Source organism: Alexandromys fortis, unplaced genomic scaffold, assembly GCF_014885135.2.
Source record: "Alexandromys fortis isolate MF-2015 unplaced genomic scaffold, M_Fortis_MF-2015_v1.1 scaffold_423, whole genome shotgun sequence".
Classification (NCBI taxonomy): Eukaryota; Metazoa; Chordata; class Mammalia; order Rodentia; family Cricetidae; genus Alexandromys; species Alexandromys fortis.
The window spans coordinates 59,190-84,737 of record NW_026068293.1 but is presented as its reverse complement, the minus strand read 5'-3'; the positions used below and the strand labels follow the sequence as shown (position 1 = coordinate 84,737).

The following is a 25,548-nucleotide window of genomic DNA, read 5'->3' as shown; positions in this document are numbered from 1 at the left end:
TTAACACAGCTACTGATAAAGCCGAAGTTGTCTATAGACACAAAGAGGTGTTCGCCTGACTCAGGCTCAGGAAACTGCCACAGTGCTAGGATCGAGGATAGGCGGAAGTGTTACTAGAGGAAACGGGAAAGTTCTTCACCAGGACTTTGGGGGGCAAAGGTGCAATGCTTCCAGCCCTGGCTAGCAGTCGTCAGTTTCTAGCCCACGAACTTCACCTTTGCGTTTCCTTATCTGAATAACCGAACGTTCATGTCACATTATAAATATTATGGAGCCCGATTCCAAAAGTAACCTCGGGGTTGAGCGAGAAGGCACGTGTGCACTCCAGGACCGGCTAGTCCAGGGGATTTGTCGGCCGCGCCCAATACACGTGGTTCCTGGAACAGGTGTTTAGTTAATAGTTCCTGAATGAATGACATAAAAAGTACAGAAAATAGACAAGAAAAAAAAAACGCTCTATGTGGAGCACAACGGTGCCCTACAGGCGGGCGGAATGACCGTCTCGGTCCGGTCCCCAATCTTCGGGAGGCCTCGGAGGCGTGGGCGGCTGCGCTGGTCTCGCCGCTGCTCTGCGCAGAGCGCGCGGGCACCCAGAGGCCGGAGCAGGCGCGCCCCGCCCCCGGGGGCGGGCCCAGGACCTGGCACGCGGGGGCGGGGCCTGGCTCTCCGTGCCGGGGGCGGAGCCGGGTCGGGCACACCGGGCCGGTTGGGGGCTCCGCTCCTCGGCGAAAGCAACCGGAGTCCCGGCCACGAAGGGGTGCGACCCCCCACGGGCCCCGCCCTCCCGGCTGAGGCCCGGCCAATCAGAGCTGTTCTTACTGGCGAGTGGGCCGAGCCGGCCCAGCTGCTCTGAGGCTCTGGCATGGTAACGTCCCCGCGCGGGGGTGGAGAGGCCCGGGGCTGTCCCACAGCGCCTCCTGCGGCCCGGGCTCGGGCCGGGGAGGCCGGGGGGCCGCCGGGGTGCCCGGGACCCTGAGGGAGGGCGAGGGGACCGAGGGGGTGAGGGAAAGGAGCCCAGGAGGGGGGTGGGGGTGGGGATTTGGGGTAGAAGGGGCGGGGAGGCCATTATGGAGCCTGGGGGTGTGCGGCCGGGGGCTGAGGGGACGGAGAGCGGAGGCTCTGTGAGGAGGGAGGGATGAAGTGAAGGGTGGGTCTGTGGAGAAAGGTCGGGGGAGAAGAGAGGGCGGGAGATGGAAACCAGTTACCTCTCCTGGGCTGCTTGGCGTGCCCTGTGCCCCTCCCCCAGACCCAGGCTTGTTGCTGGAAGCCCTGGGTGCCCCTTAGGACCATAGGGGACTCCCTTCTTTCTCTACCCATTCACAAAACCTTGTCTCCTGAGGTGAGGAGGGAGCTTCTGAGGAAAGAGAGACTCCTGGTTTTCACCTCAGAGCTGGAGTAGCTAAGAAATGGACAAGCAGAGGCCCCTTGGTCCCAGCCCTGGCTCAATCTTCTACAAACTAGTAACTCTGTGTGACCTTGGGCAAGTCACTACCTTTTCTTTGGGTCTCGAATTTCCCATTGACTTTTAAGAAGGAAAATGGGCGAAGATGATACATTGGCTCTCCATCAGTTCCAAAAGGGGGCGGGTTTGGAGGAGGAGATTTAAGGTGAACGGATTCTAGGATGCGGGAGGCATGAAGTAGGAAAGGAAACCCTCGGTTGGACTGGAAAAAAATTGCCCGGGATTTGCGGGTAGGAGGAAGTTTAAAGTTTGCATGGCCTCGTCCTGCTGGGCCTGGGTCTTGGAAATCCTGTTGGAGGAATGGGAGAGCTTTGTACGTAGAGGAAGTTGAACCCTGACTCAGAACATTCTGTTCTTCCGGCTAGTGAAGAGGTGATGGGGATCAGAAGCAACACGAAGTTGTATTCTAGAAAGATCTCCAGGCTCTTTGGGGGAGCGGAAGAAATGCTAGGACGCACACACCAGAGTAGAGGCTAGGAAGGGGTTGGGGGAGGGGCTGGTCCTGTCTGGGCTCAGCAAGTCAATGGGTGATTAACCGGTGCTTCAGCTGTTGTTTGCATCTCTGTGCATTGAAACTGGGCCTTGTGGATGCTGGGCTAGTGCCTCGGTGCTGAGCTACATTCCCAGCCCAGTTTCTGAGAAGTGTACCTCCTAGCCTTCATTTTATAACAGTTCCTTGGGTGAGTGAGATTTGAGTCAGACCAGGCCAATTTAGGATCACTTGGCTGTCTGAGAATCTCAGGATTGTGTGAGGATTGGGATGAAAAGAAAACATTGAAGACAAGGCTAAGAAATGTCACCCGCGTCCCTATCCTTCCTTCTGGGAGGCGGCTTTATGGGGTCAGACTGCTTGGATTCCAAGCCTTCCTCTACCATTTAATCTCTTAGAACCATAGTCAAGTAATCTGTCAGAACTCAGGGGATAGCTTCTAAAATGGTTGTGAGAATTAATGAATGTTTGGTGTGCTTCTGGCTCATGATAAGCACCCAGTAACCATACCTGTTAGCTGTTATTTCTAGTCTCTTCCCTATGTTTCTCTATTCTCGTTCTCTTTGTTCTAAAATACCCCTTACGTGAGGGCTGGGATGTTGTCTCAGGATGCTTCCATTGGTCTCCATGAATATATGATGACCAGATGATGAGGTGTCTCATTTTCATTATGACTCCCCAGTCACTGAATGTGTGTTATGTTCTAGGGAAGCCCAACAGGTCTGCTTCCCTTTAGTTTCTTTCCTTTTGTCTTCTTGCACTGTCTACTTGAGAGTTCACTCAGAAGATAAGCAACCCAGAATTGTACTGGTATTGTAGCCCACCGGTGAGAGGAGCAGGTTTTTCAGGGAAGAAACTTGTGGAAGGGAAGGCTCTGACAGTTCCACAGTCCTTTACTTTCCTCCCATTGCTCTGTCTTCCCTGGGTGACTGATTGAATAGGCCAGTGTTTGAATTCTGGTCAGAAGTCTCCATCCCAGTGTAAAGGTGATCACGCATGGTTAGCTTTCTGTCATATAACTTTTCCCATGAGTATTTCATACCAGCTCCCTTTCCCTAAGCCAAAGCATCTCCACTATTCTACATGCTTCTGTCACAGACTGCTCAGAATTTGTACAAACACATTCGTGCAAACAGTGTTTTAGGTTGTTCACAAAACCCCACCAAAGTTAGGGATGAAACTGTTTCATCAAAGCATTTCAGGTAGAGGGCTCTGTCTAGACAATCAGGGGAAGTATAAAAAAGAGAAACAGCCTGGGGAGGTGGCTTAGTAAGTGCTTGTTGTGCTGGCATAAGGACTACAGTCCAGATACCCAGAACCTACAAAAATGCCTACTTCCTGCAATTCTAGCCTTGGAGGGCAGAGATTGGATTACCAGACTGTACCATGAGCTCTGAGTTTGATTAAGAGACTCTGCTTTCCTCAGTGAATGATGTGGAAGATTGATCAAGAATGATTCCCAACATAAGCTTTGGGTCTCTCTGCATGCTCATGTGCCCCCCACGTCTTCAAACATTATGAAAGAAAGTTTACTTCTGAAATGTAGGGAACGCCACGCTGGAGTGGAGAGGCAGGTAATTTCAGAACCCAGCAAACATTCAGAGGTGCACGCCACTCTGCATAGTAGTGTGCTGTATCCTGAATGGACGAAGAGTGTGTTGGGGGGTGGGGTGGGAGTGTGTATGCCGTAATGCAAAAGTCACAGTCATCTTGAACAAAACAAGACAGTAATCTAACAGTTCCTATACAGAACGCACTAGGAGAGCCCCCGGGGATGGGCCAGAGTGTGGGGTTGGTTATACTGGAAGGCTTTGGATGGTAGTTGAAGGAAAAAAATGTTTTGTTTTTCGAGATTGTTTCTCTGTCTAGCTCTGGCTATCCTGGGACTTCCTCTGGAGATTAGATTGGCCTCAGATTCAGAGATCTACCTACCTTTGCCTCTCAAGTGCTGGGATTAAAGGCATGTGCCCTCATGCCCAGTTTACTAATTTTTTTATTGTGAGACAGGGTCTCTCTCTCTATGTGTCTCTGGTTGTCCTGGAACTCACTATGTTGACTCAGCTAGCCTTGAATTCACAAGAGATTTGCCTGCCTTTGTCTCCCAAATTAAAAGCATGTGCCACCAGTATCTGACAGTAAGTTGAGGAATTTTGGGGGGTACGCAATAGGCACCACTGTGCATTCTTAAGATGAGGTTGGAGTCTTGCCGATTTAATCATTGCAGGTAAGGTAGGTATGAAGAATATCAGCTTTCTCTGACAAACATTGCACTTCTAAGAGAGGCAAATCAGATTCAGTTGGGGCTCATCTGAAACCAGCTGTGGGACCTTAGCCATGACTTCCCTTTCTCACATGACAAGAGTGGAGTATTGGTGTGTGTAGTGGCACTCCTGTGCTGGAGGTGGAGGCAAGAGGATCCGGAGTTTCAGACTAGTCTATGCTACAAGACCAAAACCAAACATGGGCAGATGTCTATAATCCTAGCACGAGTTAGAGTGGAATATATAGTGGGTTCCTGGACAGTCTTATTATAGAATGCTACCCTGTCTCAAGGTTGAGGGGGTGCTTTGGGGGCGATTTTCGGGTCTCTTCCAGCTCTAAATTGTATTTTCTTGATAGTAGGCCTTACCAGTAGCTCTCAGGTTTGGTGAGACTTAACAAGACCAGTCAAGTCAAGAAACAAGTATACATTCCAGCCTAGGACTGCTCCCACCTAAATTTTTTTTTCTAAAATTTCTATTACTTATTTTGGATGGATGCACATGTGCTACAGTACATGTGTGGAGGTCAGAGGAAAAGTTGTGGAAGTCAGTTCTCTATTTCCACCATGTGGGTCCTCAGGCCTGAAGGCAAGTACTTTAATCCACTGAGCTGTCTCATCAACTCATTTATTGATTTTTTTTTTTTTTTGAGGCAGTCCCAGCAGCCCAGGGCCTGGTCTGCACTATATAGCCCATACCGGCATCAAACTCTGGATCCTCTCTGTGTCTACGTGCTAGGATGACAAAGTCAAGCCACCATGCTGAGTTTACCTCTGCCTTTAAGAGTTTTCACTGTAGTGGAGTTGTACTAAATGTTTTAGTGCATTAAATCTAGCATGTGAGTATCCATCTGGAATTACACCAATGCCTGTAAACTTCCAGTGGGTGACTCTTGACAGGAAGGGGTATGGTGTTGAGCATATAAAGGAGGGCTTGGACTAGTGCAGTGGGCTTGTGTGGGAAATGTGTGTTGTCTGTGAAGTGTATATGGAACCTAGGAGAGGTGCTCTGTGCACAAGTGAAAACCTGAGATGGGAGGAGGCCTGAGTATGTCTGGAGCACAGAAGACGGGTATGGAAGAGCTGAGGCTGGCAAGGTCATTGGCAGCCTTACAGAGCTGACTGGATAGGGCTTTGCTGTTCACTCTCAGTAAGGAACAAGTGGAGAATTCGAAGCTGGTGCTTATGGGCCTGAGGTACATTTTGAAGAGTGTATTGTGGGTACAGTTAGAAAAGTGGATATGAGGAGAACAGTTTGGGAGGCCACATAGATCAGATGGAAAATGTGGGTTGGGGGAAAATGGAAAGGAATGCCTAGAGAACTTGGGCTGTATTATCGAGGATGCTATAGGAAGTAACTCCCAGGTCTATCTTGGGCAGGGCTGGATAACACAGGGGCCTGATGAGACTCAAAGATGATTACCTGATAGGTTAAAGCAGCGCAGGGAGGAAGAGTAGAACACATTTGATTTCCTCCCATGGCAACTCATTTCTGACATTCCATACAGATAAAATTTCTAGAGAACAGGAACAGTGCTCTTAATCGAAGACAGAGAATGGGGTCAATTGCAGTAGCTTGGCACATAACTACTTAGGACAAGGTCAAATAGATATTTCTAGAGATGAAGGTTAGAAAGCATTTTTAACTGTCCAGGCCTCTTCAGAATAGGGGTAACTGAGAAGCAGTTGTGAGGTGGCTCCTGTTCCTCCAAGCTCCCTAGAACTCATGCTGCTTCTGAGCTTCCAACTAGGAAGAAGTGAGAAGTGAGCTGAGTGTGGGCACACCTCTAATCCCAGCATGCAGAGGCAGAGGTAGGAGGATCTCTTGAGTTCTTAAGCTAGTCTGGTCTAGAGAGTGAGTCCCAGGGCAGTAAGGGCTACATAGTGAGACCTTGTCTCAAAAACAAACAAGCAAAACAAACAAACAAAAAAAAATGTGTTTGTCAATGCACTGAGGCCAAAGGAAGACGACAGACATTTTATCCATCCCTCTCTGACAAATAAGTCAGAGATGGCCTCTCACTGAGTTAGGCTAGCAGCCAGCAAGTGCTAATGATCATTCTGTCTCAGCCCTTCACAGCATGGGGTTATAGCCATTCACAACCTGTGTGCATGTATTCTGGCATCCAAACTCAAGTACTCATGCAGCAAGTGTTCTTACCTACTGAGCCATCTCTCTAGCCCCAAAAGTATTTTTAAAATAAGGTTTATTTTGTGTATTTAAGGGTTTGCTTGCATGCATGTCTGTGCCTGGTGTTATTGGAGACCATAAGAAGGTATCAGATGCCCAGGAACTGAAATTATACACAGTTGTGAGCTACCACGTGGGTGCTGGGAACTGAGCCCAGGTCCTCTGGAAGAGCAGGCAAGGGCCTTAACTGCTGAACAGTATCTCTAGCTGCCCCCACCTCCAAATATTTTTGAGCAGGCAATAAAGCCATATAGTTAAATATTTACAAGACACAAAATTGCATACTGTTAAAAGTCTTTTCCCTTCTGTCTTTTGTTTCTCTTATCACCAACATTTAAACATGATAAAGCTTCACTGCACCTTGTCACTATATCATAAGGTGTTGACATTGATCCATTCTTATTTATGACTAGTGTTCCATTTTATGTTTGCGTACGATGAATCTTTACTGATGGATATTTAAGCTTATTCTCATCTGTGTTTATAAAAATGAAGACTTTGTACATCTACCATTTTATGCATATCTACTATATATAGAGAATGACATTTTAGAATAGGAAATTTCATAGAAATTTGCTTCATTTGTTTTAAATTCATCCAGTATTTATTGAGTACCTATTATGTGCCAGACCCTGTGGCAGGTACCCGGAATCCAGTCTTCAGCAAGTCATGTGATCCCTGCTTCTGTGGGATGGCATCACCCTCTAGGAGGACAAACCATGCCCAGGCAGACATTGTAATAAAATTGTGTACATGAGGAAATTAAGGATGGGGATCAAACAGAGAAGAAATTGGAGAAAACCACTTTAAATAGTGTCATGTGTTCAGCTGCAGGGAAGACAGGACCGCTTAGATTGTGCAAGCATATGTTCACGTTCAGGGTTTGTGAAGAAAGGGTAGCCATCAGAGGTGAGGATGATGGTCCAGTTGGTGTTTGGGAGCAGAAGTGGATGCTGGTGGATGAGTGAATATGAGTCTGGGTAGGAGGAAGCTGGTTGTAAAGACCCAAGACTGTAAAGGACCAACAGTCTTGGATTGAATCTTCAACCCAGTAAATTGAACAAGGGAAGACATCAACCCCTAACTGGCTTGAGAGAGGTGCAGGAGAATGGATTGATGTCATGGGAAGAGCCAGATGCTTGTAGTAGAGCCTTCTGTGACTCTGCTTTGGCAAAACGGGAACTCCCCAAATAAAGATGACATGAAGGCCTCCGTCAGCTGGCTTTCTGGGTTAGCACAGGAAAGCAGAGTTCTTCAGGGCTCAGGCTCAGAATGGGTGGGATGTGGGGCTTGAAAACTCCTTCCTGAACTTGTGTTTCTCTTTCATCCTCATTCCTCTGCTTTCCTTCTGCAAAAGTCCATCTCTGTGCCCATCCTGGGTCCTATGACTTTTCTCTCCCTCAACAGTCGGTTCCCGATTCTGGTCCCCGGCCCCCAGCAGCGCCTGCCCCCTTCCCACCGGGGCCCCCCATGATGCCACCACCCTTCGTAAGTTTTATGTGTTTCCCTGGGCTTGGCTTTTCCAGCCTGCACCCTTAGCCCCCACCCTACCACTGCTGTGTTGCCAGCAAGAACCTGTACCACACCCTTTGGTATTTGGAAGATGGGTGGTGTTGAGCACTGGGGTGGGGAGAGCTGCTGCTTAAGCTCTAGTCCATAAAGTACAGGTCTCCCTTTTGCTTTGTCCTGGGGATAAGAGGGGCTGGAAATTGGAGAAATGGAAGGGAAAGATCCCTAGTGGAGTGAGGGCTGGGAAGGCTTCTTTCTCTTTCACTGTTCCTTACCTGTGCTCTTTACAAAGGCCTCTGAGTTTTGGGCTGCAATAGCATTGGTGGTCATGAGTTAGAAAGGGATGGGAGGGCAGAAGCCTGGGATCCCTGACTTCTCCTTTTATCTGAAGGTCTCTTGGGGGGGAGTACAGACTCCCCAGTCTGGTACTGTTCCCTTGTCCTTTTCCTTGCCCTCCCCAACTTAGGAAGCCGCGTGCTTACCATTGTGCCGGGGAATCCTCAGTTACTTGTCTTCCTCAGTAGTGAAGGGGGAGACAGTGATGATGCCCTTTACTTCTCAGATGGAAGCCTTGGAGTCACCTCTTGGTCAGGATGAGGGTTGGGGAGTGCCTGACATAGGTGGTCTGTGCCATAATAAGACAGTGTCCTCTGTTCAGTGACTTTTTCTTTCCTCATTTCCAGATGCCCCCTCCAGGGATCCCACCTCCTTTTCCTCCAATGGGGCTGCCCCCTATGAGTCAGAGACCACCAGCCATTCCCCCAATGCCACCTGGCATACTGCCCCCAATGCTTCCACCAATGGGGGCACCACCACCACTTACACAGGTAATTGTTCTTTCCATGAGGATCTTTAGCTGGGAAAGAGATGGGAGTAAGCATCTGGGCTTTAGAAACTGGAGAGGGAAGGGAGCTTTGGGCCAGATTCATCAATTTGTCTGCTGAATGATTAAAACAGTTCTCAGGCATGGTGAGTATCCAAAACCTGGAGATTGCTTGAGAGTGTGCCCTAGATCAGGGTTGGAGCCACAAAGAGATCTCTCAGGGAACCCTACTCAGACCAATCGGTCTGCCTAGCCCTTACTTACTAACATTGGCTGCTGGTCTTTATAGATACCAGGAATGGTACCTCCAATCATGCCAGGGATGCTGATGCCAGCGGTGCCTGTCACTGCAGCGGTAAGCTCTAGGGGCAAGTAGGAAGCAGGCTCTGTCTTGCACTCTGTGGGTCTGACTTGGAGTGCATGGATGTGGACTTCTGTTCTCTCCCTCCTATTGTGTCTGCTCTGGTCCCTCGCAATACTCCTCACATTCAAATCCTCGCCAGCCACATACTCAGCAGTTCTAGTTTCCCACTCGTCGCCAAAGGCAACATGTTCTCTCGTTACCTCTCGGGCCACACCCAGCACCCTTAAAGAATCACTCATTCAGGTACTCCTGCATTCTAGACATGCTAAGAAGGTTTCTTCATATCACTTCCTCTTTGCCTCTGAAAGAGGCAGTGGCACCTTCTTGTGCTGTTGCTCAGTGTAGTGGAGTCTGAAGTGGGGTGTAGAATGTTGGCATCTGCTGTGAAGAGATGGATCTCAGGAGCTGACTCAACAGAGTACTCTTACTGGTGGAAAGCGAAGAAAGGAGTTACCGTGCGACTCCTCCCGTGGGGCCTGAGAGTCACAACCCTGGTGGGGTGGAGGGAACAGGACTGTTAGAAGGCAGAGATCCCTGGGAACAGGACACACAGATCCTGGCCTGGCCTGCTTCTCCATCCCCCATGGCCTGGGTCCTGGGGGCCACTGGGCTTGGCCCCAACCCTTCCCCCTCCTCTTTCTTCGGCAGACGGCTCCGGGTGCGGACACCGCCAGCTGTGAGTCTTCTGGGGGCCTGCTCCCCCCAGGCTCGGAGGTTGGGGGGCACAGGGGAGAGGGGACCATGGACTGGAGCCCACGCTGGATCATGCCTGTTGGGATGCCAGGGATTTTGGGATGTTGATGGGATCAGGGGTTATTTATGGGACGGAAGAAGGGAGGAGTAAGTGGGGAGAAGACAGGGGTTTGGAGCAGGCGCTTAGTAGGTTTCCTTTGGCTTCTTTTCTAGCTGCTGTGACTGGGACTGGCCCTCCGGTGAGTGCTTTTAGCTTAGGTCTCTGGGTAGAAAGTGGGAGGCTGACTGGGTGGTGGTGGGGCACACCTTTAATCCCAGTATTTGGGCAGGTGGATCTTAGTGAGTTTGAGACCAGCCTAGACGACAAAACAAGTTCCAGGACAGCCAGGACTGTTACACAGAGAAACCCTGTCTCTAAAAACAAACAAAACAAAACAAAAAAAGAAAAAGCAAGTGGGAGGCTAATGGTTGTCTTCGGGTGAGGAGAGTTTTAGGGAAAGGAGCTTGACCACGATTCTGTGCCCCTCCCCCCAGAGGGCCTTATGGAGTGAACATGTGGCCCCTGATGGGCGCATCTACTACTACAACGCTGATGACAAGCAGTCCGTGTGGGAGAAGCCCAGCGTGCTCAAGTCCAAGGCGGAGGTCCTAAGTGGGGCTTTCTGGCTCTTCCTTTTAGTGTCTCTGACCCTTTCAAGTCCTTGGCCTTCCTTGAGTCTCTGTAACCATACTCATTGTGCTTCCTCTGACCCTAAGATCCCTGACTACCTCCACACACCTTGGAATTCCCTCCCTAGGGTCTTAGGAAGTCCATTTTCCCCCATTCAGGCAAGGCCAGGTGACAACTAAAGACTACTACTGTATCTTCTATTCATTGGGTCCCCTTAGCTCCCTTGACAGGCTGGAGAGCTGCCCAGCAGCTGATGACTTCTGACCCATCCTCTTACAGCTGCTGCTGTCCCAGTGTCCCTGGAAAGAGTATAAATCAGATACAGGGAAGCCGTACTACTACAACAACCAGAGTCAGGAGTCCCGTTGGACCCGGCCCAAGGATCTGGATGACCTGGAGGGTGAGGGGTCCTAGAGGTAGAAGGGGAAGACTGGGCAAGGCTATTTGGAGTCCTTTGCTATTCTGTGACTGTTATCTTTTCCCCTTGCAGCCTTAGTCAAACAAGAGTCTACAGGGTAAGTGACTTGATCATGTATCCTTCCTTCTTGGAGCACTTGCGGGAGGGAGTGAATTCACAGTTATCCTTCCTCAATGGGAGGAGAAATCTTATTTCTTTATGGGGTCAGCTGCTTTAGACTCAGTCTTCCCCAAGTTAGAGCAGTTGGCCCACACGGCCTTCCATGTCCTCACTTTGATACACCATCACCCTTTTGGCTTATCACTTGCCTACAGAAAGCAGCAGGCCCAGCAACTGCAGACCCTACAGCCACAGCCACAGCCACCTCAGCCACAACCTGACCCTCCACCTATACCTCCTGGTCCTATCCCGGTGCCTATGGCCCTTCTGGAACCTGAGCCAGGTCGAAGTGAAGATTGTGATGTGTTGGAGGCTGCCCAGCCCCTGGAGCAGGGGTTCCTGCAACGGGAGGAGGGCCCCAGCAGGTGAGAACTGCTCCTATGCATTGCAGCCTCTTTCTCTTCAGAGACTGGGGGGGGGGGGGACAACATGTGAAGAGCTGAGCACGACCCCTGAAGGGCTACCTGGGGAGTAATCATTGCTGAAAGTGAAGGGCACTGGAAACTATAAGGATTGTGGGTCTTGTGCCTGAGTCCCTTCTTCTCTCCAGTTCTACTGGACAACATCGGCTACTACAGGAAGAAGAAGAAGCTAGGCCAGAACCAGAGAGACCTGGCCTCAGTTGGAGCAATCGGGAGAAAGCAAAGCAGGCCTTCAAAGAGCTGCTAAGGGACAAGGTGCTTGGTGTGGGCTTCCAGGGAAGGCCTGGGGGGTGTGGAGGTGGGCAGGCTCTAAGACCTATGCTTCTCTCTTCCAGGCTGTCCCTTCCAATGCTTCATGGGAACAGGCCATGAAGATGGTAGTCACTGATCCCCGTTACAGGTAGGCTTGAGCAGGAGGGGATAGTCCTTGTTTGTGAAATCAACTGGGCCGGGAACTCCCTGAGATGTTCAACTCGACACTCAGGTCCAAGTGGTTAGGGTGGGGTGCAAGAGAAGGAGAACTAGAGTAGCTCCAGAATGAGAAGAGGAGAGGTACAGCCATGTGATACTAGTAAATGATTATTGGCTTAAACTGAACTATAGGGAATAGGGGCTCTAACTAGACGGGTGTCTGATGGTGACTTGAGAACACCTAAGCGAAAGGGCTTAGTATTTCTTCCCCTCACTACCTACTCACCCTTACTCGTATTCTGGATGCCTGTATACTAAGTCCACACATGGGTTCCAACTTGGTGTTGTGGAGGCCTTCCCCCATGTCCTGAGACCCTGCTTCATGGGTTGTGCAGGCTAATTCAAGCTGTGTCCTTCCCTGTCCTCACCTTGTCCACTCTAGTGCCTTGCCCAAATTGAGTGAGAAGAAGCAGGCATTTAATGCTTACAAGGCACAGCGGGAGAAGGAGGAGAAAGAGGAGGCCCGGCTGAGGGCCAAGGAGGCCAAACAGACCTTGCAGCATTTCCTGGAGCAGCATGAACGCATGACCTCCACCACCCGCTACCGGTCAGAGAATTGTATTAGGCTGGGCTGGGGCTCTGGAACACTAAGAACACACAGGTCCAGGGTTCTGTTTTCTGCCTACTCATAACCCATGTGCTCCACAGGCGGGCAGAACAGACCTTTGGGGACTTGGAGGTCTGGGCTGTGGTCCCTGAGAGGGATCGAAAAGAGGTTTATGATGATGTCCTCTTCTTCCTGGCTAAGAAGGAGAAGGTAATGGTTATAATCACTGGCTGGATTCTCCTAGCTCTCAATTTCCTGTAGATCATGGGTGTTCACTTCTCCACGCAGCCAGTGTCCCTTCTGAATTGGAAGCTGGTGTGGGACTTTTCCCTTCCTTATTTCTGCACTGGGCCCTGGATAGGGGAGGGCAAGGAGGACACTGATCTATGACTTGGAATTCCTCCCCTTTCCTGGGACACTAAAGTCCCGAGTCTGGCCCTCCTAATGTTTTCTAGCTACCTCCTTTTCTCAGATCCTCCTTTGCCAGCCCTGCCTCACTTTGATCCTGTGGCTTTCCAGGAACAAGCCAAGCAGCTTCGGCGTCGAAATATCCAGGCCTTGAAGAGCATCCTGGATGGGATGAGTAGTGTCAACTTCCAAACCACATGGTCCCAGGCCCAGCAGTACCTCATGGACAACCCCAGCTTTGCTCAGGACCAGCAGCTGCAGAGTAAGCCTGGCTCTCTGCCCTTTCTCCACTGATTTGAGACCTTAGAGCCTGCCCTGCCTGTCCTGGAAATCCTCCCTTCTGTCATTGCTTCTCCTGGACTCTGGGGTCCAGGTATTTCAGATTGCCCCTCTGGTTTGCTGCTGTATCTGTCTGTGTGGTGCTAGGGATGGTACCCTGGCCCTTACATATATTTTACACCAGCCTTTTCTTTTTAAAACATGTTTTTATTTAGTGGCACTGAGAATTGAACCTAGGTTGTCAGTTAGGCAAATGCTGTACTGCTGAGTTCCACCCTCAGCCATAGGGTTCATTGTTTACCTAAACACGTGTGTCTTGGAAAGAAATATGAAATACTTGGAGATGATGGTATCTATAGCTCAAATGAAGATGGTTCTAAACTGTCTTAGGATTGTGGGCCTTAACTGTAGTAAGGAATTGCTGGTTTGTGGTTATTGACAGAATAACTCACCTTTTTTTTTTTAAAAAAAAAAACTTTTACTGTATTTCCCAGTATATCCTTCCTATCTATCTATCTATCTATCTATCTATCTATCTATCTATCTATCTATCTATCTACACACAGACACACACACACAAATATTGTCTGTCTGTATGCCTGCAGGCCAGAAGAGGGCACCAGACACCATTACAGATGGTTGTAAGCCACCATGTGGTTGCTGGGAATTGAACTCAGGCCCTTTGGAAGAGCAGGCAATGCTCTTAACCTCTGAGCCATCTCTCCAGCCCCAATAATTCACCTTTTAAAGCTGCATCAAAGCCTGACTGACTTCCAGTTCCCTGAGATGTGATGCCTCAGATTCTAAGATAAACTAGGTTTAGATGGTAGTTTGTACAAGCTAGTTTGTACAAGCTGAATTCATCAGTTGAGTACTCGCTGATTTTTTCCAGTGCAATTAATAAATACTTCTCCCCAAGAACCACCATTAGTGACTGCTCCCATATAGCTGTACTTCACTTTTCTCCCCCCCCCCTTGAGAGCACCTAGCACCCACAGGGGAAGACTTGAGAAATGGGGTCTGCAGGGCTCTCCTACATATACGGTGCCTGCTGAGCTTCTTCCCTGCGTGTAGACATGGACAAAGAAGATGCACTCATCTGCTTTGAGGAGCACATCCGAGCTTTGGAGAGAGAAGAGGAGGAAGAACGGGAACGTGCCCGGCTTCGGGAGCGGCGCCAGCAACGGAAGAACCGGGAGGCCTTTCAGGTATCTTCCTGTTTTTGGGGTCAGAGCTTGGCTCAGTTCTGCTCTAGACCACAGCCTCTCTGTAGTGCCTCTCAGTGAGGTGGTCTGTTGACTGGCCCCTTTCACGTTCCAGAAGACCACTCTGCAGGAGTGCCCCTCCAGGGGCACTGTTGGTACCACCCTCAGACGTGGGTGCCAGCTAGACCAAGTGTTTTTCCCTTTGGGTGGAGTCAGACAGTTTGTTCTCAGCTTGGAAGCAGTAGTAGTGGGTTGACTAAGCTGGTCATAGTAGGAAATTGAAGCCAAGTTAGAAAATTGTGCTGCCTGCAGGTTTCTGCTTTACTGCCTCTAGACTGGCTTAATTTATTCTGTTTGTATATTCATGTTTCCTCCTTTTGTAGTGCCTTTGCCTTTGTCTCCGAGTCTCTGCCATTCCCTTCCCTCCTCCCTAGTCCCTGGCCATGCTTCCCTCCCTATCTCATTCTCCTATCATTGGCCTTTCCCTGTTCAGACCTTCCTGGATGAGTTGCATGAAACAGGGCAGCTGCATTCCATGTCCACCTGGATGGAGTTGTACCCGGCAGTCAGCACTGATGTCCGCTTTGCCAACATGCTGGGCCAGCCGGGTAAGGCAGCCAGGCTTCCCTTGTCTGGTCTGGCTTCCTATCTGCCAACCTCTCTGCACCCCACTCCCTGGCTTGTCCTTGACCCCACCCTGGGCCTTGGGAAGCTGCCGCCCGCCAGGCCCCCATCTCTCCCTTTCTGCAGGCTCTACTCCTCTGGACTTATTCAAGTTCTATGTGGAGGAGTTGAAGGCTCGATTCCACGATGAAAAGAAGATCATAAAGGACATTCTTAAGGTAAGAGAGGCTGGTGTGATGGATGGACAGAGAGATAGAGTGTGTGTGTGTAAGCCGCACTCTAGACCAGGATCCCTAATTCAGATTTTTCTGGAACAGGGCATCTTTCCCTGGGGATACAAATAGACACATTTTTCTAGCCAGATGTAGCGATGCATATCAGTAGTCCCAGCACTTGGGAAGCTAAGGCAGGAGGATTGCCACAAGTTCAAAACCAGTCTGAGCAATAAAGGGAGTGCCAGCCATGTTGATACCCTGTGCCAGAAAAATAAAAATCAAAGCAACAAATCATTTTCTGCTCCTAGAAGCTCATGACCTAAAACAAATTTAAGAAATATTAGCCAGGGACAAGTGTTACTACAGAGACAGAAATCAGAAGAGTTGAGAGTGATCCAGTGACCTCACCTTCAGGAATGAGTAGGTGGAAGAGGCAGAATGATGTAAGCATAGGGGTGCTACAGGAGCAAAGGCAAGTGAGTGGGAAGGGCGTAGTAGGCCTGAGAAGCAAGCATAGCTAATTGTAAACTCTTACCCCACAGCTATGCCCCTCCCAGCCTGTAGGGTGTTTTGAAGAATTTGGAATTTATTGCTAATATTTTAAAATCAGGTCTCACAAAAATTTGTTTTGGTTTTTGAGACTAGGTCTTACATGTCCCAGGCTGGCCTTGAACTCCCGGTCCTTCTCCTTTCACTTCCCAGTGCTGGGATTCTAGGTGTGCACCACTATGCCTGGCTTCACGTAAAGATCTGGATCTTCAGAGTCTCTTGCCAGTTTGGATGATCTGTCAGCACTGGGCTCGTTCTGCAAGGCATGCCATGGACACTGGCTGAGATGCCACTGCACTCTTAGAAAGAGGGAGAGGGTGAGGCGTTCTTTCCCTCACTTCTCTTTACTGCTTTCTTAGCACTGGCAAGATCAGCTGCTGTCCACTAGCCCATGTGCCCTGTCATTTTCTTTACTGGAGAAATAGTTGTCTGTGTCTCTACAAGTTACGGATGTGAGTTAGTGAGTGAAGGGAGCTTTGTGCTCCAAAAGGAGAAGTGTGTTTCTTTATGGAAGTAGGTGGTATTCTAATATGTAACTATTTGATATTCTAAAAGAAAACACTATCTGGGGCTGGAGGGATGGCTCAGTGGTTAAGAGCACTGACTGCTCTTCCAGAGGTCCTGAGTTCAATTCCCAGCAACCACATGGTGGCTCACAGCCATCTATAATGAGGTCTGGCGCCCTCTTCTGGTGTGTAGGTGTCCATGGAAGGAATGCTGTATACATAATAAATAAATCAGCCTTTCTTAAAAAAAAAAAACTATCCTAATTTTCTAATAAATACTGTATTTGAAGATATCATCCAATACAATGACTAGCAGCAGGACTTGGGGTTAGAGTCCAGATGAAACCCTTACATGTTGTGTGAGCTTTTCTAAGCATCAGTTTCCTTGTCTCAAAAATGGCAAGTGTTCTACCAAGGGACACCCAGTTACCGAAAACAGTGACTTGATGTCCAAGTTGAGAGGGACATGAGGTACTGTTAGGTAGATCACCTTATAAAGCCATGCATGTTGATTGTAATGCAGTCACCTGTTTAATATGGACTTAATAAACCAAGTGTTCATGCCTTTAGCCCCAGTGGAGGTTGAGAAAGGAGGATGTTAAGTCAGCCTGGGTTACACAGTGGATCCTATCTCTGAAGACCTGAAAAAACCCTAAGAGTTATGTTTCAAAATTACTTTCAATCTGTGAGTTCGAGACCAGCCTGGTCTACAAGAGCTAGTTCCAGGACAGGCTCCAAAACCACAGAAAAACCCTGTCTCGAAAAAGCAAAATAAATAAATAAATAAATTACTTTCAAGTGAGATGCATCTCGTTGTTCTGGGATTGTCTCTATTTCTCTGGAACCACATGCCCACTAGAGCTTTGCAAAGGGCTTTGGGTGCTAAAATAAGATGCTTAGATTTTTATATTGTAAATGATAGCTCATATGGTTGTGGAGAAATACTTCCCAGTTTGTCTGTATCCTTAGGGGAAGTGGTAGTGAAAAGGTAGAAGTTTAGCTCCTCAAGCCTCAAGATCTTAAAAGTGATGACAGGTACTTGAGCTACATATTTTAGCTCACTCTTGTCCCTGGACTTGATCCCAGTACTGTCCTGTTATCAGTGCTTTTTGATACAAAGGTTGGAGAACCATATGATGCCAGAGACTGTGTTAGCGGGAAGGAAGAGGGTGGGGAGGATTACTAGTCAGGCAGCTCTTGCAGAGTCTAGGTGGCAGACAAGATGTCATAGATTCCTTGTAAACACGTGCTGAGGCCCAGCCTGAAGGTGGATCTTCCCTTGTTTTCTAATAGAAAAGTTTATATCTCTTGTGCATTGAGGTGCTATTGAAGATTTTTATTAAAAAATTTGTTAATAAAAGTTGGGCTGGGCATGGTGGCAGATACTTTTAATTCCAGCACTTGGAAGGCAAATAGGTAATCTCTGAGTTCTAGGCCAGCTTGTTCTAGAGTGAGTTCTAGGACAGCCAGGGCTACACACATAGAGAAACCCAGTCTTGGAAAAAATAAGTGAGAGTTGGCTGGTAAAATGCTTTAGTGGGTAAAGAGGATTGCCACCAAGCCTCATGGCCTTAGCTGGACTTGAGACATCCACAGTAGGAGAAGAGGAGAACCAATTTCACATATGCCATGGCACATGAGTGTCCGCATATACACATGGAAAATATTTTTAAAATGTTAAAGGTGACTTTTTTGTGTGTCCCTCTGACCTCAGTATTGATCAAAGGGTTATCAAGGTCACCAAGAACAATTTAGATTGCCAAGGACTGGCTTAAAAGTGTTTTCAAGTCTGATGAGAACTCTGACATTCATAAATAAATAGGTAGGTAGTAGATAAGTAGGTAGATAGGAAGATGGGAATATTTAAACTCAGTGGGATAGAACCACTATAGTAGACGTGCCAGATTATTTTGTGAAGTTAAGGGAAAGGTGCAGGGCAGGCAGTGAATGGCAGCACTGTTTTAAATATTAAGGATTTTAAGCAGTGATAGTTAAGCAGAAAGAACTGTCTGTAGGGTGGATCTCTGTGAGTTCAAGGCCAGCCTAGTCTACAGAGTTTCAGGACAGCCAGGACTACAGAGAAACCCTATATGGAAAGCAAACAAAACAAAACAAAATAAAACAGGCTTCAGAAGACAAGCATTCCTGAAGTAACTTTTAAAAGCAACCTGTGCAGCAAGAAGGAATAAAGCATATAAATGTCTTATACTATAAATACCTATCTTTATTAAATAGTTAACATTGGGCCAAAGTAATGGCCTGCTGGGCTCTGTCTACACCATCCGAGAAAGTGGTGTGGTGATTTTGGACAGTTCCAATTTCTATTCCTTCTTTTGGGCTCCCAGTTTAGGAGGCCAGGTGACCTTAGGAGTTCCTGTGGCCACCCACAGTCACATGGACTGCAGGAGCACCTCTCATCGCCTAGGACAATGTAGGGCCCTGAACTTGGAGCAGATAGAAGACTGGAGATCTGGGCTAGAAGATGAACGATGAGTATGGGAATTGTGCATTAGAATAGCAGTCTGGTATAGGTCTGAGAGTCAGCAGATGAGGGGTGAAACTGCCAGGGAGAATGTAGATCAGGTTAGTTAAAAAAAAAAATAGCCAGGCAGTAGTGGCACATGCCTTTAATCCTAGCTCTTTGGAGATGGAGGCCGGTGAATCTTTCTGTGAGTTCAAGGCCATCCTGGTGTACAGTGTGAGTTACAGGACAGCCAGGGCTACACAGAGAAACCCTGTCTCAAAAACAAAAACAGAAATGAATAATAATGAAAATAAGGGCAATTCTCAGGAGGGAAGTGACAAGAAAGGTCAGGATACAGGAATCCTGGAGAGTAGGGTACTGCATAATTTCATAGGAAAGTAACTTCCGGTTGTTTATTGGCTGAAACTTCCACAAGTTTATCTAGTGCTTCTGAACCTCGGTTTCATCCTCTATAAAGTGGGGATAATCTATATACCACATTGTAAATTTTTAAAAAACATTCATCAGGTGTCTTGCTTGTAACAGGCTCTTGATAAATGCTTATTCCTTTTTCCTATGCTGTGTCCAAGGAATTGAATGTTAGGAAAAGGAACAGCTAGTTTGAGAAGCTAAATGCAGGATGGAGGGCTATTCTAAGTAAAGGGTGTAGTCAAGCCTTCCCTAAGGAAGAAGGTGCTAGAGGTGATGCTCTACACAGGCACTGGGACTTGAGTTTGAACTCTCACCACCCACATAAAGACTGTGTATGTTTGCAGCCCCATCACTGCAGCAGGGAGACATGATCCTAGCCTGATAGTTTAACCAAAATGGAGAGCTTCCGTTCCAGTGAGACCAGTCTCAAGGGAGGTAGATTGAGTTGTACACCCAAAGTTCTCTGGTTGTGTCCTCACTCGCACAGAAAGGATGTCTTTGGAAGGGCTAGAGCCTTGATTGAGAAAGGATTTCTGGTGAAAACAAGAGTATATTCCTGATATCAACAAGCAGGAAGACTGGAGGAAGCCAGCTGTGTGGAAGGACAGGAAAGTTGGCCTATGACAGTATTCCATTTACCTCTCACGTCAGCTTGGCCATGTGAGATTACTCTCCTTCACCTCAACTTCACTGAGACATGGAGGCTTTTGGATGAGAAATATAGAGCTGACCATGTGCCTAAGACAATGGACATGTTTTTAATACTGCTGGAGAGTTACACACTCTTTGGCCAACACTCTTCCAGGAACTCTGCAATCAGGGTGGGTATAGTGCTTGAAGCACAGATTTGGAGATTAGACCTGAGATACAACAGATCAAGTGCTTTCATTCTTGTCTGCGTAAAATTAGGGACCTACTTAACAAAGAGCAGGAAGGGTAAAGGAGAAAAGTGTCAAGCACTCTGTACAAGAGGCAGAGGGTGTAGCCCAGATGTTAAGAATGCATGGCTGCTTCCATGAGCAGCAGGAAGGCCCAGCTGTGGCCAGAGGAACAAAGACGTAATTGTGAAAAACTCAGTCATCAATCAAGACTGTGAAGAAACTTCCTGACTTTCTTGGCTCCATATGAACCCACCACACAGGTTGGGTGGGGGTGGGGGTCCTGTGAGAGGTGAAGACTTAGCGTGGTTTCTAAGGTGTGTCACAAATCTTGTGGGTACTCTGTAAGGGCAGAAGCTTGAACGTCTTGCAGACTGATCCTTTGTCCTGTTGGCCTTGGGTCTGGGCCCGTGGTGCCTCTGGCCTTCACGCACTGCTGTGCCCACAGGACCGGGGCTTCTGTGTGGAGGTGAACACAGCCTTTGAGGACTTCGCCCACGTCATAAGCTTTGACAAGAGGGCTGCTGCGCTGGACGCAGGCAACATCAAGCTGACCTTCAATAGTGTGAGGGGATGGGCAGGGCTGGGTGGTTCTCTCAATTATCCCAGTGTCTTGTTCCTTCTCACTACCCTGCTGTTTATCTTGGGTTTGGGGAATGATGGCAGGAGTCCAGACCCCACCTTCCTACCTCTTTAAAGTATGCCTGACCCTGTTCTCTTTCCCCTTTCCTTTCCCTCAGCTGCTGGAGAAAGCAGAGGCACGGGAGAGGGAACGGGAGAAGGAGGAGGCACGAAGGATGCGGCGCAGAGAAGCTGCCTTTCGAAGCATGCTGAGGCAGGCCGTGCCTGCTCTGGAGCTGGGCACTGCCTGGGAAGAGGTCAGGAGCACAGCCTGGCCCCACTCACCCTCAAGCCTGAGGGCAGCGGAGCTTCTCCATCACTGAGGGCCCACCCCAGTCACAGCACAAGCCCTGGGCCAGCTCCAGTTCCCTTCCTTCCTCTGCCCTAGCCCTGCCCAGTGCTCGTGGCGTGTCCAAGCTGGGCCAGGCAGGGCCTGGTCTGATCAGCAGTGCTCTCCCCGTTCAAGGTCCGTGAGCGCTTTGTGTGCGACTCAGCCTTTGAGCAGATCACCCTGGAGTCGGAGCGGATCCGGCTCTTCCGAGAGTTCCTGCAGGTGCTGGAGGTAAGGCACTTGGCCACCCTGATCTGTGTACCTGGCCAGCCAAGGAAGGGGACTGAAGGTATCCTAGAAAAGGGCTTGCTGAGTCAGGAAGGCAGGTTCTTACCTCTCCCTCTGCCTCCATCAGACTGAATGCCAGCACCTCCACACCAAAGGCCGAAAGCATGGCAGAAAGGGCAAGAAACACCATCGCAAGCGTTCTCACTCACCCTCAGTGAGTTGGCAGGTAGAGGGATATGGGGGAGACTAGACCGTTTCCTTACTTGGCTCTGGACTATGTCCCCAGCTCCCAGGTGAGGGCTTCTGGAGGACAGAACTCTAGGATGACTATGTCTTTTATGTGCTCAGGGTTCTGAGTCAGATGAAGAGGAGCTGCCCCCACCATCCCTCCGGCCTTCTAAGCGGAGGCGGCGGAACCCCTCAGAGTCTGGCTCTGAGCCCTCATCCTCACTTGACTCAGTAGAAAGTGGGGGTGCTGCCCTTGGAGGACCAGGGTCCCCATCGTCCCACCTTCTTCTTGGGTCAGGTAAGCAGTTTCTAGTAGCCTGGGAGCTAGAGGACTGTTGTCCTGACTAGAGGCAGAGCAGGTCCCAGACCCTTTGTAGATGAGGATGGGAGAGCCTGGCTGTGGAGCCACATCTCTCATCCCTGCCCAGGCAAGGAGCTGGGTGGAGGAAAGGAAGCCAGATTCAGTCTTCCTCAGACCAGGAACCAGCATCTACAAACAATGTACAGGGAAGATCATGATCTTCTCTCTCCTCCAGTGGGACTTAGTATTATAAGTAATAATATATATTATTTTTATTTATATTTTTATAATAAATCTATAGATCATGGTCTTCGGAAAGCCAAGAAACCAAAAAAGAAAACTAAGAAGAGAAGACACAAGTCGGTGAGTAGCTCTCCTGAGATCCTGGAGGTTTTACCTGCCTTCCAGCATGCTGCTCAGTTGCTCAGATGGACTCTGAACTCTTACAGAACAGTCCTGAGAGTGAGACAGACCCTGAAGAGAAAGCTGGCAAGGAGGGTGAAGACAGAGAACAAGAACAGGACAAGGACAGGGAACTCCGGCAGGCAGAGCTCCCCAACCGCTCCCCAGGCTTTGGAATCAAGAAGGAGAAGGTGAATGGAAGGACCTGGCTTTGGCCCCAGCCTGTGACACACTGTACAGGGGCCTCAGGTAAGCCACATCTTTGCTCAACAGACAGGCTGGGATACATCAGAAAGCGAGCTGAGTGAGGGAGAGCTGGAGAGGCGAAGGCGGACACTCCTACAGCAGCTGGATGACCACCAATGACCCCACGAGCTCTTTCTGCCTTGGGACTTCATGAGGCAGTGGCTCCAGGGCCATCCTCACCATCTGCCTCAGACTCCGTCTGTCTGGTCTGTGTCCACTTTCCCTAAATAACCCACCCCAACACACTACTGTTAGTACCTCTCAAGGTTGCTCTTGGTGTTCAAGGGTCCCCTAGTTCTCAGAAACTAGTGCAGTCCTTGCCCTTAGCCCCAGACCAGAGATGGGCAGTCTATACCACACAGGGTGGGTGATGCCAGTAGATAAAGTGTGAGAAGGGGTTTCCAGGAAAGAGACAGGCTGGTGGACACAGCCTGGGTGGCAGAGGGCAGGGTCCTCACCCTCTAGCATCAGTGCCTGCTCTTGCCTGACCTGGCCCTGGGGCTCCACCATTGCTTCCTCTACCCCTGGGACCTGTATGTGTTCTGTTTTTGTTTTTTAAATAATATTTATAACATGATCTACAACTATTTTGTCTTCTTCATGTGCTAACCACTGGGGACCAGCAGAGGGCACTGCTGTTCTAGCCTCTTTCCTGTGTTAAAGTTAAGCCCACCCAGCCAGGCTTCCCCAGCACTCCTGAGATGGGAGCAAATACCACTCCCACCTACTCTTATATATCCTCATGGCCACCCTAGCCACCCAAACCAAGAAAGAGAAGACAGCCAGGTGCACAAGATTTTGTTGAGAGGTGTGGGATTTATGTACAAGAGAGACAGGAAATGGTACATATACAAAACAAAGTGCTCCCGCATCCCTTCCAGGGTCAGAGAACCTAGTAGAGAACTGAGCATACAGTCTATGAAGATCCTCTATGTAGCCTGTTCCTGGCCAGAATCCACCTAGCTGAGGAAAGGTGAGATCCTGGCATATCCTTCCTCTAGCAGTCTTGAAGCTGGTGCGGTATCTCTGCTCTTCTTCACTCAGTGGGAAGACAGTGGGCAGGGTGTGGTTCAAGCCCTTCCTTTGATTGTTTGGAGCAGGAAGTACCCCTCCAGAGGGTGGCCACCTGGGGTTAGCTGGTCCCACAGTCACACTCTCCATGCGCACTCAGTGTTAGCCCCTCCTTTTCCATCTCTGAAAGTCTCAAGTCTTCCCCCACAAACCTTTGGTTTTGAGGAGCAAGAAGCTCCTGCAAGAAGCAGGAGGTAATGCAGGGGAATCAGCTGGCTCAGGAAGCCAAGAAGCTGGATGCCAAGGTGAGTGGGACCAAGGGAGGACAAAAACCTTAAGTCTCAGGTAGAATGTGCAAGAAGGCAGTGGGCCTGACATTGCTCCTCTACCCTTTTTCACTTGGGCTCAGCAGAGTGGGCCCAGGTAAGGAAAGGCTTTACTCGGTGAGATGATCTGATATTGCCAGTCCAGGGATCCATAAGCCTGAATATTTTTAGACCAGAGCTGACTAGGACTACAAAAAGGAAAAAAAAAAAAAAAATGGAAGGACAGCATTTTCCTTTTTCATCCTGTTAGACTCTCGTGGGAGAGGGGCCATCTGCCCTCATGAGCCAAAGCTGGAAGTGGTTTTTCCCAGCCCTGAATGAAGTTGAAGGCTGGGGGCAAGGTGCATTATGGGAGGCACTAGGGAAGTGCCAGGCCCCTATAGACCTAGTACCCACAGTGGTACAGGGAAGATCCAGCCCCAGAGCTGGAGTGGCTGCAGCTGGAACAGCACAGCCCTCTGCTGGGCCCTGGGTCCACTGTCCAGACTTGCAGGAAGAGTTAAAGTACTTCTACCTCCAAGAGGATCTCAGTGAGGACCTGGAGCCCGAGGAGGGCCACTGGGTGGTGCAGCACTCCTGCCTTGGTTACGAATGCTCATGGGCCCGTGTTTGAAGCCTGTGGGGAAGACAGACAGGTGCATGTGAACAGGCAGGGAGACTGAGCAGGGCAGCACCTTCAGGAGGACAGGGAATAAGTCAGGTATAAAGAAGATCTGGGAGGACCAGCTAGAGAAACTGCCGGAGCTGTTTTCAGAGGATAACACAGGGCTCTAAAGGCTACTCAGGAAAAGACCACAGGCCAACTAGATGTCAGGAAGCAGAGGTCATGGGACATTTGTCCCTGAGTAGCAGCTACTGCCAGAGCTCTTAGGGGAGATCAGGACCCTGGATACCTTGGGTCTAGGAGTGAAGCCTCAAGAATCAGAGCCATAGGCTTGGACTTGCCTGCTCTGGCATAGTTCCAACCCTGGCCAGATTCCTTAGCCCTTGGGTCTTATTTAGTAGCTAGGACAGAATTAGTGGGAGGAAACATGCAAGGGATAAACTGTTTCTCAGGGCATGCAGCATGCAAGAAGTCTTTCTCCATCCCAGGCAGGCTGCTACCAGATGATTCTAAGGCATGCAGAGAGTGCAGCCATGGTGCCCAGTACCTGTCAGGGGCCCCAGCCTTGAGGGCTAACAGTTTGACTCATCGTGGTGGGCTGCATCACAGAAGAAGCGTGAGCCCCGCTTGGCAGTACGGGCCGTGAAAGGGACACTCTTCAACACTATGGCCCAGGAGAGATCGTGGTCAGGTTTTATGGGGAAAATAGACTAGAAAGAAGGACCAATAGGGGTTAGCTTAGGCTCTGGGAATTGGGCCCAATGGACCCATCCTACCTGTGATGATATCCTCAATGGTACCATCCTTCCCTTCGTAAACAGGCCGGTGTTCCTTAGCTTGGCGCCGCCTCAACTCTGCAATTAGCTCCTGCTGTTGCCATTTGTTTCGCTGGGATGGAGTCTAGGGCCAAAGAGTAGAAGGGGAAGGAAGTCATCACTAACCCAATAAGTAACTGGTTCCTGTCCCAAGATGCAGTCTGAAGATGGCCCTACTGAGAGAAACCCTGTGTCCTGACTATCTGTGTCTGCCTCTCCCTCTGGACTCTTGCCTTCAGGCACTCCAATGGAGGGAGAGAGGGAGGGAGGGAGGGAGGGGGGGGGGGAGGGGGGGGGGGGGGGGGGGGGGGAGGGAGTGTGTGTGTGTGTGTGTGTGTGTGTGTCTTGGCTTTCCATGTCCTTTCTGGCTCCCTGAATCCTCAGGTTTTTGTCCTA

At 49.3% G+C, this 25,548-nt stretch overlaps 2 protein-coding genes across 5 annotated transcripts in view; one reads left to right on the top strand and one right to left on the bottom strand.

Moving 5' to 3' along the window:
- Positions 1-707: 707 nt before the first annotated feature.
- Positions 708-22,980, top strand: Prpf40b (pre-mRNA processing factor 40 homolog B). Of its 4 annotated transcripts, none has more exons than XM_050132420.1 (26): positions 708-865; positions 7,811-7,891; positions 8,596-8,739; positions 9,025-9,090; positions 9,748-9,775; positions 10,006-10,031; positions 10,327-10,437; positions 10,742-10,862; positions 10,953-10,977; positions 11,195-11,404; positions 11,590-11,716; positions 11,797-11,861; positions 12,315-12,479; positions 12,581-12,689; positions 12,999-13,149; positions 14,241-14,374; positions 14,865-14,979; positions 15,122-15,213; positions 20,488-20,604; positions 20,780-20,917; positions 21,127-21,222; positions 21,347-21,433; positions 21,568-21,745; positions 22,050-22,111; positions 22,198-22,341; positions 22,424-22,980. In XM_050132420.1, exons 1-26 carry the CDS (start codon positions 863-865, stop codon positions 22,514-22,516), a joined length of 2,688 nt encoding a protein of 895 aa, XP_049988377.1. In that variant the 5' UTR covers positions 708-862; the 3' UTR covers positions 22,517-22,980. The 4 variants fall into 4 exon arrangements, with proteins under 4 accessions (XP_049988377.1, XP_049988378.1, XP_049988375.1 ...); XM_050132421.1 differs by having other exon boundaries at positions 21,347-21,445; positions 22,428-22,980; XM_050132418.1 differs by having other exon boundaries at positions 21,347-21,445.
- Positions 22,981-23,134: 154 nt separating this feature from the next.
- The window catches only part of Fmnl3 (formin like 3), a 57,421-nt gene continuing 55,007 nt past the window's right edge, over positions 23,135-25,548 (bottom strand). Inside the window, 2 exon segments of the mRNA XM_050132417.1 lie at positions 23,135-24,349; positions 25,114-25,237. Coding sequence (XP_049988374.1) covers positions 24,261-24,349; positions 25,114-25,237 — 213 coding nt within the window. The 3' untranslated portion in view covers positions 23,135-24,260.